General features: G+C 39.3%; 1 protein-coding gene across 1 annotated transcript in view; it reads right to left on the bottom strand.

The window, feature by feature from the left end:
• The window catches only part of VWDE (von Willebrand factor D and EGF domains), a 254,494-nt gene that overhangs the window by 20,941 nt on the left and 220,151 nt on the right, over positions 1-13,402 (bottom strand). The window contains 4 exon segments of the mRNA XM_030579370.1: positions 5,318-5,413; positions 7,997-8,092; positions 8,884-8,979; positions 9,753-9,848. Of these exon segments, the coding sequence (XP_030435230.1) occupies positions 5,318-5,413; positions 7,997-8,092; positions 8,884-8,979; positions 9,753-9,848 (384 nt within the window).

The raw sequence follows: 13,402 nt of genomic DNA, 5'->3' as shown, positions 1-13,402 counted from the left end.
TTCTGCCAGACTTTTGGGGTGTCTCTATTTTTTAAAACCTGTCTGTCCAATCAGCTACCTAGATTTTACAAGTGGCAACATGACGTACTGCTAAGAGAGATATTCGAGTTTGGGTTGCTAATTTTTTGGGAATAGAGGTGGAAGAATGTTGTGTTGTTCTCAGATGATCTTTGCTGGCTGATGAGCTCCAGAGGGAGCTGTGTCCTTTTTTTGGTTCAGAAAGGAAAATGTCAGAAGTGAATTAGAAGGTAGCTTAAAAAGGATAAATGGAAATCTCTCTTTAAAGAAAAAATAGAGGATCAAGCCTTTTATTGGTTTTAATCATGTTAGCATTATTTTTAAAGTAAATGATCCAAAACATAGGTAATAAATATCTGGAATCCTACACCATTTTCATTACTGTTAATTTCAGTAAGGTGTCAGTATGAATAGTGTGTTTAAAGCCCCCAGGAAGGAAGTGAAGTTCCAGGATTGTTTTTACTTGGCACTTTCCTTAAAGGGAAATAGAACAAAGCATGAGTTGCTTTTCTTTATTATTGAAGCAGCTGCAAGTTTGTCTGATGTTAAGCCGATCACGAAAGATATTTTATTTAAAGGAACTGCCAGTGTTTGCCTCTTTATAGTGAGTAAGACTGATTGTACAGAATGGAATTCTCTTCCAGTGAGAATACAAAGTTGCTACAGTTACTGATGCATAATTGTACATTTTGTTGTCAGGTCTGACATTTCCTCAATCTGTTTGTGGGTGTCTGGTTTGCATAATCACTCTGCGGTTGTCAGTAAACACTGGTGCAAATCCCTGTATTTCAGCTTTCAGCCAATCAAAACTGTGTGATTTACATAGCTGTTGTCTGCTTAGACAAAGAACAAATACACACTTGCAACTTGAATGTCTTTCTTTTTAAATTAAGGAAACAAGAAAGAAAAAGTCGGAATGATGGAGGCATGGTGCATCCTCTCTGTTTAACAAAATGGTAACTGTCAGGCAGACTCGTTTAGAAATGCAAAGGTGTTGCACTCAGGAAGTGAAATAATAAAATAGGTAACTATTCAAGCCATAAATATACTTGCATTCAATTTGCAAATATGTCCGCTCTGATCAGCTGCTCTCCTCTCATTGCCCCCTTTTACGGAAAATTTGAAGCTGCCAGCAATAAATAAGGCCACTTCCTTCTCAGTCCTTCACCTGAAATATTGACAAGACAAGGAAAAATGCCCCAAAACAGCAAAAACAGGGTGTGGAGGTGCCCAGAAGGAAAGTGTTCTCAATGCAACACTATTTGGACTCATTTTCATCTTTGCCTCCAACCTTTCTTCTCTGCAGACCAGCAAGATCCTTGATTACATCACAAGAATACTGACTTCCCCAGCTTCTTTCAGTTATGAAGCTGTGTGTGTGAGAGGAGCTTTAGTGAGCACCAGAAAAGGGAAAGGCAGAAGAAGGGGAAATGAAGCAATTTAATTTACATTCCAGCCCATTTAATTTGTTTTAGGCTTGAGTCTTTTTGCAGCTTTCTCTTATCTTACATTTATATTTTGACCATTTAATTTAAAATTTCAGTGGCTTTTTTTCAGCATCTTGGTAATAACAGTACACTGGGTTAATGAAGATCTTCGCTGCCAGCTTTAGAGTTTGTTCATTTGGGAGACGGTGGTTATCTAATCAGTAGGGAACTTCTTCAAGCTGCCATTTAAATAATTTGATTTAGAACCCTACTGTGTATTCATCTTGCTGGACACTGACTTGTTTCAACTGATACAAATAATATTTCCTCCTAAAATATCCCAGGTAGTTACTCACTACACACAGACTAAGGGTAGGATATCCTTTTCATATTAGTGTGGCACTGGTGTAATTCTAATGGAACACTTCCTGATTTGCACTGGTGCAAGAGAAAGAATAAGGTCCTAGGAATAGATCTACTCTGAGAACTTGGGAGAAAACACATTAGAAGCCTGGAAGAGTTTAACATAACTCTGTTAGTTTATATTAAGGCTGTAAGGCATAATTAAAAGGACCTGATAGCATGATATCCAATGGATGGTTTTCTTTTAGAAATTCTGGTGATGTCATAATTCTTAATTTTGGTTGAACTATTTTAGCACCAATCACTGTGTTCTCACATGTTCCAAAAGAACTGATGGCATTTAAGCCAGCAAGCAGGTAATTCTCTCACCTTGCACAACTGACTTCAAACTGACACGTATATAGGTCTTGATAGTCTGCAATTGGGAATTGTTACATCACTAACCCCTCAATTAACTTATTTTCTAGTAACTCATTACAGCCTTTCTATTGCCATATAGTATTTCTTTCCCCTCGTTCTTTGTGTGAGGATATCCACTGGCTCTGTGCAATTACTATAGCAAGTAATAAATCCTGAAAGAAATAATAAATCCTCACCCAGGGCACAGATGGATTATATCTTCATCTCGGAGGCAAACAGAAAAGCCTGCCAAAGCTTTAGAAAACCCTCCCCACCAAATATTTATTTACAATAGTGTGTAACTTTTGTAATATGATCTTTCTCTTTTCTGTTCTACCCCCCTCCATATTCTTAGTCCCACCTTCCCATCACCACCTCCATCCAATTAAATAGCCACTTTGAGTCACTGAAATGACAGACGTTCTCCCAAAATAAGACTCCTAAACACTCCAAGAATAAAGGGTGTAATCAGCACTAGATTAAAGCATCAGAACAACAGGCAATCTAGCCAGAGTAGCAACATCTCCTGGAATCATGCGATGATCAAATCTCACTTTTCATTTAATATTACAAATACTGCTAGCCCTCATAGTTGGAAAGGAAAACTAAGACATGTGTTCTGTGTATGACTGTAGGGATGTCTGCCTGAATGTACAGGCAATCTGAAACAATAGCTCCAGTAGTAATAATATTTAGCTCTCATATAGTGCTTTTCATCTTTAGATCTCAAAAGAGGTCAGTAACATTATCCTCATTTTACAGATGGGGAAACTGAGATCACCCAGCAGGCTACTGGCTGGCAGAGCCAGGAATTGACCCCAGATCTCCTGAGTTCTAGTCAACTGCCCTGCCCACTGGGCTACACTGTCTCCCCAAAGGTATTAACTGCCTCCATGCATCTTAAATCTGAAATCTGTTGCAATGGGGGCCTCCCAACAAAGCCACCCCAGCAGATTATTCTTTGTGGGGGGAGGCAGTGGTGAAAGTGGTGCGGTTCAGCATACTGGTAAGAAGCTGGTATCAGCCCGTATCCAGCCCATGTTAAAGTGCCGCCACTACCGGTAGGGCCATAAATGGAAGAGGCAAAAGGGGCAACAACGTTAAAGTGCTTCCACAGTGCTTTAATGTCATTGCTCCTTTTGCCCCCCACCCCCTGGGCCACCAATGGAGGAGGAGGGGGCAAAAGGGGCAGCTGACCCAGTACCGGCGATTTAAAAGGGCCCAGGACTCCAGTCACTGCCAGGCCCTTTTAAAATGCTGTGGGAGCCCCAGGGGCCAGGGAGTGTGGATGTGCTGGCTGAGGGGAGGCTAACCACCAGCCTCGCCCCTTCTGCCCGAGGCCCAGCCCCTGTACTGGTAAGAATTTAATATTACTTTAAACCCTGCAGGCAAGGGGCCAGGAGCTCACTGCTGTCATCTCATCATAGCCTGGAGTCTAAAAGTCCTTTAGTCAGGTGGTTGGGACTTATTTCTCCAGCTTTTGACAGTTAGGACATTCAGTCAGGGAACAGCAAGCATAACAGGTTTCTTAAGTGATCAGTCAGATGGCTCAACTGGTTGAATACTCGCTACAAAGAATATGTGAACAACCCATAGGTCCATCTGTGTTTGTAACACCATTTTGTCGAACTATTATGAATAACAAATTTATAAAATGGTGTGCAGACTTGTCTAAACAGGAAACAAAAAAAACCCCAACAACATACCAAATGTGAATCCCATTAGCAATCAGTGACCATTCAGCAGCATGTACATACGGAAATAATTCCTTGTACTTATCTCTGTATTCCTCATAGACAATAAATGTCCTAATTCAATCTCAGAGGATAGTAAGCCAAATAAAGCAGACAGTTAATTGCTGTTTACTGGAGTAGAATGGATGAATACATTTTACTTGGCTTAAATGGGGCACAAATATTTTGATAGTCTCTGAAAATTTTGTAACACTATTGGCTACCCAGGTGGGCAGCAAAACTTTGTACGCTTCTTGAAAAGAGCTTAAGTAGAAAGAAACTATTGTGTGGGTTGGTAGCAGTTAGACGACTTAGCAAAAGGCTTCCCTAAAGCTGCAATCATTATCCACTGTTTTTCTGCTGATTTGTCTTGAGAAATGGTAGCATACTTTAAGCTAGAAACAGCACTTTTGTAATGTACTCTGACCTCAAAAACAAGATGCTGAACATAAGCTTCCCCTCCCCCTAGATCTTCCCTCCAGCTTGTTCCTGCCAGAATAGACTATTCAATTGTGTATTTTTCAGCCAGGCAGCAATGGTGCATCACTATTCTTTCAGCTGAAGGGAAGGAAAGCTGCAGTATGGGGACTGAGAGAGTTGTTGTTGCTGGAAGGAATTTTTCACTGGCTTTTTGTCTCCAAGTGTGTGAAAAATAAAGTGCTCTGAAAATTTACAAGTTCTTCCTGCCAAAAGCAGTTGTTTTCACAGCTCTCATTTTGCGAATTTCAGCCTGGTTAAGGGGGAAAAAATAAGTTTTCACCTACCTACCTTAAGCTCCCTGGATGACAGACTCTGGAAAGTGTAGTAGAATCAGTAAAAATGCCAAAATAACAAATTACCCCTTAAGAATAAAAGCCTCAAACATGAATAGCTGTGTGGAGTTGAAGAGGGATTTGAAAGTGATAGGAAAAAAAGAAAAGCAAAAAGCATTATTAACCAACTGTATTAATTAAGCTAGAAGGAATGGTGTTTTGACATTTTTAGGGATCCCAATCAGCTGCTATGGCTTTGGTTTTAATTTTCTCTTGCAGTAAATTTAATGAAAAATAATTAAGTCATCTCAGAATACTGACTGTACGACTCAATCTAGCTTCATTTAAATTTAGAGATAGGACTCCAGCAAAACACTCTTACTCCTAAGGTTTGCTTGACATAATGGTATTGTCATTAACCTATCGGCACTGAGTGCAAGCAAAGCTTCGGAAATGGGATGCTCTCTTTTGTACATAGGTTACTGATATACGTGCCATGGTATAAAAATTGAAGATTAGAGCATTAATACAAGTTAAATGTTCTGTTTAACATGCATCTCTCAACAAAAACACATTTCTGAAGCAGAAGATGTTTGGGGAAAAAAAGGGAAATGATATAGCTTACTCTTCTGACACCTTCTTCCAGCATAACCCTCAGGACAGGTGCACACATTGTTTCTCACACAGTGGCCACCATTCTTACAAGGAGGATGGCAAAGAGCTAACAGAATGAAAAAGAAGAACTTTAGGTCAATTTAGCATCATGGTTTCAAAAGTTTTAAAAATTGGATTGAAATTAAACCATGTAAATGTGCCACTGTTCTTTGAAAAATAGGATAACTCTGTGAGAGAGAGTTGTTTAACTCATTGCAGTGTTACTCTCCCAGTTAAGAGTGGCACTTCTGTTGGAAATGCAACCACTGTAATCTCAATGGGAATGGGGCATTCTCTGATCAGTGGGGACAGAAAAGGAAGCATCTTCTGAGGTGGTAGCTGGAGGAAGGGCTAAGGTAAGCAATTGTCCGTGGGTGCAACTGTGGGAAGCTATATGTGCCCTATCCCTTCAGATGGAGTCCTCTTTCATGCCTGAATCAGGGACAACCTCTCTGATGGGGGAGAGCATATATTTTTGGCCCTTGTTAAGGAGGGAATTGTTAGCTATCTGGGAATTTTATTCCTGGTGGGGGGAGGCAACCAGGGTAATTGCTGGGACCTTCTTGTGGCAGGTGTCCAGTGCTCATTCCATAGGAGCTCTGGTTCCCTGGTAAACCAGAGTTGGAAGTGGACTGAGGGAAAGCATCCCCTAAAGACACTGGGGAATAGGGTTGGGGCTCCATATGTCTCATACAATGAGGAGACAACTCCCTTTCTCCAGCTCCTTAACCTTCAAATGAGGGAAGGGTGATTGGATCAAAACAAGGGGCTGAGACCAGGTTTGGAGGAGGGGGAGGCTGATAGCAGCCCTCAAATCTTTGGAAACAAGTATGGAAGGAATCATGACCTGCACTGTGTGAATTACTGCTGGATAGTTCCCAGATGAGTTAAGTTAATAATGCAGCAGCCTAAACAAACCCTTGCATCTTGTCTGTCTTCCTGTAAGTCTGGGACAATGAAATGGGGAGGGAAATGGGGGGGGGACGACAAGCTTTGCTGTAGCAGGAGGCTACATACCGCCCCATACCTGCGAACTAGAACCAAACCACAAGCACTTCCAATGCTCTCCAGTGTGAATTATTTGGGAAACCAATAAGTATTAGAACCAAAGTAATTTTATGGGTGCTCATCATTTTAACACCCTAAGGGAGAGGACATCCTTAAGGAGATGAGATTTTTGACCCTTTTAAGTACCTTAGCGTGCTTAAAATAGAAGAGAAGGTGAAAGATGCATTTTTGTGTAACCCAACAGGACACTGCATGTAGCATGACCACTAATGGAAGCACACTCATGGGTGTATATCTTGGGGTATGTCTACATCTACAATTTTGCAGCGCTGGTTGTTACAGCTGTATTAGTACAGCTGTATAGGGCCAGCGCTGCAGAGTGGCCACACTTACAGCAACCAGCGCTGCAAGTGGTGTTAGATGTGGCCACACTGCAGCGCTGTTGGGCGGTTTCAAGGGGGGTTTGGGGAACGCGAGAGCAAACCAGGGAAGGAGACCAGCTTCCCCGCGGTTTGCTCTCGCGTTCCCCGAACCCCCCTGCAAACCGCAGGGAAGGAGACCTGCTTGCTTGGGGGTTCGGGGAACGCGAGAGCAAACCGCAGGGAAGGAGACCTGCTTGCACTGGGGTTCGGGGAACGCGAGAGCAAACCGGGAAAGGAGACCAGCTTCCCCGCGGTTTGCTCTCGCGTTCCCTGAACCCCCCTGCAAACCGCAGGGAAGGAGACCTGCTTGCACGGGGGTTCGGGGAACGCGAGAGCAAACCGGGGAAGGAGACCTGCTTGATTACCAGAGAGGCTTCCTCAGGTATGCTGGGATACCTGCTTATTCCACAGAGGTCAAGAAAAGCGCTGGTAAGTGTCTACACTTGATTACCAGCACTGGATCACCAGCGCTGGATCCTCTACACCTGAGACAAAACGGGAGTACGGCCAGCGCTGCAAACAGGGAGTTGCAGCGCTGGTGATGCCCTGCAGATGTGTACACCTCCTAAGTTGCAGCGCTGTAACCCCCTCACCAGCGCTGCAACTTTGTGATGTAGACAAGCCCCAAGGGTGTCTCAGGTCTTTGTCAAAGGAAGGAGATAAGAGAGAAGTTTTAACTATTGATCCACTAATTGCAGCATCAATGGCCTATGATCTCTGCCTATTAGCAAAAGTTGCACTCTGCTGCTGTCTGAAGAAAATGTTTGACTATCTAGTAACTTCTGAAATGGAACTAAGTATTCTTGATGTGCAGAAAAAAGGTTTTTGTTTGTTAAATTTCACAGAAATATTTGCAATTTTTGATCTGAGAGGCACCTTGCTCTAAATCAAACTCACTATAGAGTAAGATGATGTTCCCTTTTTTTTGAAAAATATACATACTTGTCAGAGCAGAGCTATATTTTAGTTGTTAATTCTGTCATGACTTGCTCAAATTAATTTCAGATAAATTGTTTAGTTCCCAGCAATACATAAATATTTATTCCAATAACAACTCCTTTAAAAAAAAACTATGCAGATTTCCAATGTACTATAACAGGAAAATGGCATGGATGGAGTTGACAAGCCAAATTCCTGGGTATAATACATACTGCATAAAGTCAGATAAACATTTAAATAGCCTGAATCTACTATCCATATGATATATTGAACTTTCTTACCAGTTTGGCACTGGGGTCCATAGAAGCCATAAGGACAAGCACAGGTACTTGGGCGTATACAGATTCCACCATTTAGGCAAACAGGGCTACAGATAGCTGGATATAAATAGAAATTATATCAAAATAAATTATTCTCATTTTTTTAGTTTTAAAATATTAGGAGTTGGGTTCTCTTTGCTTCTGCATAAATCTGAAAGATATCCTAGCACATTTCATTTGAACAAGTTTTCTCCAATGCTAGCAAAAAATGCCCCATTTGTTTAGCAAGTCTGCTGTGTAGTGTATTGGTTGTTCTAGCAGTGGCTGGATTTCAGTGATGTTTTAGTGTAGCTGTAAAGCATTTGGGGATCCTGTGGGATTAAATATATACTTTAACAGTTTATTTCAGATGTCTATCCATGATTTGCACAATTCATTTGCTTTGACTTTAGTATCTTGCCCAAGATTTGTACTTTTTCAAAGTATAGTGGCCATTTAAAATAGCTTTTCCTTTCTAACTCTTTTGTCTTTCAGTATGTTACAGAAAGTTTGTTTCATAAGAATTACATTATCTCAAGAGCTAAGCGTCTAAAGAAATCAAGGGTCACTAAGATATTTCAGATGAAATTAAATGCAGATGTATAAGGCTGGAAAAATATGAAACTATAGTTTGGATGAGAGGCTACCATGGCTTCTGAAACAATCACCTACAAAATCAAAATGTGCGTTCTCCATCACTAAAAGGCATTTTCTTCTTTCATACTTACATGCTCAGTACTAGCTCCTCATTTCTTTTTTTATATTAATTCCTGTAGTAATTCCCAGTATGATCAGCATATTGTGCAAACCACATGGATTTCAGGTAGAAAAATGAATACATGAGACACCAATGCTTTCTAAATGTTTACCTGTTTCACAAGAAGGACTGCTCCATCCAGTTTTGCATTTGCACTCATCTGGTGACACACATTTCCCACCATTATGACAATGTCTATTGCATATCACTGCAAAATAAGTAATTGATTTCAATGGTAAATTTAAACATGCAAAGGATTAGGGCCAGATTCTGCTATCAGTAATACTGATACAAATTCAGCAGCAACTTCACTGCAACTAAAAGAATTACTCTGGATTTATGCTGGTAAAACTGAGAGCAGAATTTGTCCCTTTGGGTTTTTTTTATCATTCACATTTTGACAAAGTCTTGCATCTAAAATTCTTAACTTTTATATATCTCAGCTATTCTGCTGCAGAGCTAAAATTATTTCCCTGTCAAGGCAACCTGATATTTAAATCAGATGCAAGGACTGCAGTCATGAAACTGTAATATATGTTTTGCCATTCAACTAACAAAGTGGTTTGAAGTCTGATTTCTCCCCCACACTGATGTTCTAAATATTGAACCTATTTTGTAACTTGTTTAGCACAATAACATGAATCGTAATGGCGAAGCTTGCCTGTTTGTATTCTCCAAATTAGTATGACTGTATTCACTCACACAACTTGCATTTCACAATCGTTACTGTAAATAAAGCTTTTTTGAGTATAGGTGTTTTTATGTAACAAATGTTGATACAGATGTACATATTTTTACTTAATACAAATGTACTTTTGGAAAACATATTCCAAGAAATGGTTTAGCCAGTGCATTATATATATTATACTTCAATTTTCCTGCTCTATTCAATCATAATTTTGAGGAAAAATCTAGGCTTTTTGTGTTTTATAATTTTCTGCAAGTGCCAAAATGGGGGTGAAAGACTAAATAGACTTGTACATGTTTCACATCTCGGACCAACAAATCCATAAGCACAGGAACAGCTATTTTGAGCCACACAGGTTCCTCCATGCTCACAAGGTGGATCACACAACACTATACAAATCACATTAGACAAGTGAAGAAAGGAACATAACTTAATACTACATAATAGACTGAGCAAAAGAGCTCTATGCATTTATGAGCCCAATACTCACTACTTTTTCATTTCCTACAATATCATTATTATTTTAAAATATTCCTCTACAAAGTGGCTGCTTACAATATCATTATGTGGGAAAACAGGTATCATCTTAATAATATGAGAGAAACAATGCAAATATGACATATTAGTATGGGAGTGACCACAGCGTATTAATTCCTGTGTTAAGCCTCTGAGCATGCACATTTTGAACTAGATATTTTCAAATGTTTTAGAAGACTTGCAGTGAACAGATTGCTTGTGCAGTTAATATTAAAAAGTATTTGGTATTTTTTCTTGACTTGAGAATGCTAAGTAAACATTACATGGTGTCAGAGCTGTACTGAACCAAAGAAGGAGTAATTATTTCCTCCAAGTCCAATGGCTTTGCAAGGAAATTTTGTAGCAAAATGTTCTCCATCTAAGCAACAGTTTTTGAATTTTTAATCAGCAATGTGGGGTCTGCAGAGAAAACAACTAAACCATAGGCAATACATTTCTCCACAGGATGTGATATTGTAGCATGCCATGGCTTTCTACCAAAGGAAGAAGAGGAGGAAGCATATGGTACAAATCATAAATAAACCTGGGAAGCACTGCAACTCCAGAAAAACACTATTGTGCGAGAAGGTGGGTTTTTATTTGAAATGAAGGCTATTATGAGCCAGTTTAAATAGTAAACGTGAGTTTAGGGAACTATGTGATTCAATAAAATTGAGGTTTATATGTGTAATACAAATGACTAGTCAGAAGCAGGATGCTGCAGGAAACTCCTTGAAACATTGACATGTAGATTCAGGCTCCCAGTGACTCTGTACAAAATAAGCTGCTAGTAAACTTGGCATGATTTCAAAGGGAAAGGCTAGAAATGAGAGGTATCCAAAATAGGATTTAAAAAGTTTACTGAAATCCAAAATTTGTATATGCTAATGGAGAAATTCACCCCATACAGAGGACCAGCACAAGGCCTATGTACCACTTAGTTCCCACTTATGCATGCTTTAGAGCAGTGGTTCCCAAACCTTTTCTGTCATGCCTCACTTTACGCGTAATGTAATCTATCCACCCACTGCCCACCCAGCTGGGGTCAGGAGCTGGGGTCAGGGCCAAGGCAAGAACTGAGGTAGTGGCTGTGAGCAGAGCCACAGTTAGAGCCGGGTGGCGCAGCTAGGAGTAGGGCCGTGGCCTGAGGCCATGGCTCGGACCAGGGCTGGGGCCAGAGGGAAGTTGGGGGCAGAGTGGGGCTGAGTGGCGCTTTCCCCCCACTCCCTGTGGGGGCTTGCCTGGGACCCCCATGTACCCGAATGTTCCTCTATGCCTCCTACAGTTTGGGGACCCACTGCTTTTGAGGGATGAATTTAACCCAAGAGGAAATACATCACACAATTAAAAATGAATATAGCCATGTGCTTGGCAAACAGCAAGGCATTAATTTAGATAATTCTGTAAGTACATAGAGTACACAAGAAACAGCAGGTTGGTCCACAAATCTAAACATGAATGGCAGAGTTGTTTGTTAAAATGGATATGAAGATAATGCAATGCTATTCCAAGGAAAATATATAATCTATAACTACCTAAATCTAAAACAAAGCTTCTTCCACATTCAGAGAATAAAGTACTACTAGAAGGGAAAGTAACTATTACAACTAGTTCTTAAAACCAGTAACACTTGACAATACCTTTTCAAAAGATAAATGGACACCTGCCACTTATGCTGGATCTGAAAAATTATTCCCACCAAGTTATTTTAAAAATGCTGGGTGTACACACCACACAATTACATAAAAAGTAGCAGAAAGCATACTGAAAGACATTTGAGACGATTTCCTAGACCTAAGATATCTGGATAGAGAATAGCACATGAAGACTAACAAATCATTAACTGCTGTGATCCAGTTGACAAGAAAAAATATATAACATGAAATAAAGTGAACTAGATATTGAAAAGGTACACACACTCAGCCTATGCAACTGGAAGGATAAATAAAGTACAGATGGAGTCACAAGATGCAGGGATTCACATGATTTACATGAAGCCATAATGTGAACATTATCCTTTCAAAACTTTTTAAGTGGCAACTACGTGCTCAGAAGCAAAAAATATTCCATGTCAGATGCAGGACATGCATTTTGGTAATAAAAGTTAGAGAAGGCATACTCTAAGGAAGTGATTTTAATAAACCACTTTGACTAACAATTTAAAGGAATGCCATTTGGTATTAGTTCTGCTCCTGAGGTATTTTAATGCATATCATTGTTGTTGAATTTGTACTGGATGATTTTTTAATTTGGTCAAACGTCCTTAAACACAATGAAAGATGTAGGCAAATTATGCATTTACTGTGTGAAATACATAATCTTGGGGCATTTTTTTACTGTTTCTGTAGTGGAAATAAGTTGAACAAAGATGGATTAATTTCTGACCCAGATAAAATAAAAGCACTTCTTGAAACACCAATTCCTAAACATAAAGAAATCTACAGAGGCTCATGGGTATGATAAACTATTCGGGGAAATTTTTAATTCCAAATGTCTAAGACCAATAGATCTTTAGAGAATTGCTGAAAAATGATAATGCCTCAGATTTATAGCACAGATATAAAAAGGCATATCAGTAAGCAAATACTTGGCATCAGTTTTAACATAATGAAGCCAGTTCCACTGCCAGTATATGGATTTTATGAAGAATTAGGTATATGGCCAAGTACCAATATATTCAACAACAAATATGTCCTTGTTCCATTTGCAAATGGTACATAGACTGTCCTGATTTCTGCAAGTATATGTTTCAGTCATAACTATTCATTAAATAACTAGATCATTTTTTCAGTTTAGGATTATGATTGGTCATCTAAATCATAGTCTTGTTTTTGCTGTCTGAATTACTGGAACTTTTAAAACAGGAGATAAAGAATAGCAGTTAACAAACAATGAAAAGCTAATTCTCTTGATAGTGCAGGTCATGATATAACATTATAAACCAGACTTCTGTAAAGGAAAATAAAGTGTCTCTACTCTATTAGAATTCTTTTGTGCATGTTACAAAAAAAATTGATAAAGGAGAAGTAGTTGACATAACTTATTTGGACTTCCAAAAACCTTTAACAAGTCTGTCAACAAGCTATTTAGGAAATTGTTTATTTTTATGGAGTGCATTTCTGTTTATTTACATAGCTACAGTAAGTCAAAGATATAGGGTTTACATCTTCCTCAGATTAATTAGTTATGTACTTGCAAATGGCAATCTTAATGTTTACATTTCCTGATTTCTTGTTGTTTTTTTTTAACTATGCAGCCTTCAATACTGCATTAATATAGTTTTATGAATTTGAAATCTGCAAGACTGGAGAGCTTAGCTGATTTGCTTTGGGACCATACTATGCATGTAAACTGTGACATGAAGCTAAATTCAGTGGTGAGTAAGAGTGTACAACTCCATTGGTGTCAACATTTACAATTCCAGGCT

Source organism: Gopherus evgoodei, chromosome 11 (assembly GCF_007399415.2).
Source record: "Gopherus evgoodei ecotype Sinaloan lineage chromosome 11, rGopEvg1_v1.p, whole genome shotgun sequence".
In the NCBI taxonomy this organism is placed as follows: Eukaryota; Metazoa; Chordata; order Testudines; family Testudinidae; genus Gopherus; species Gopherus evgoodei.
The sequence above is the reverse complement of the archived record's forward strand: the minus strand, read 5'-3'. Positions and strand labels throughout refer to the sequence as shown.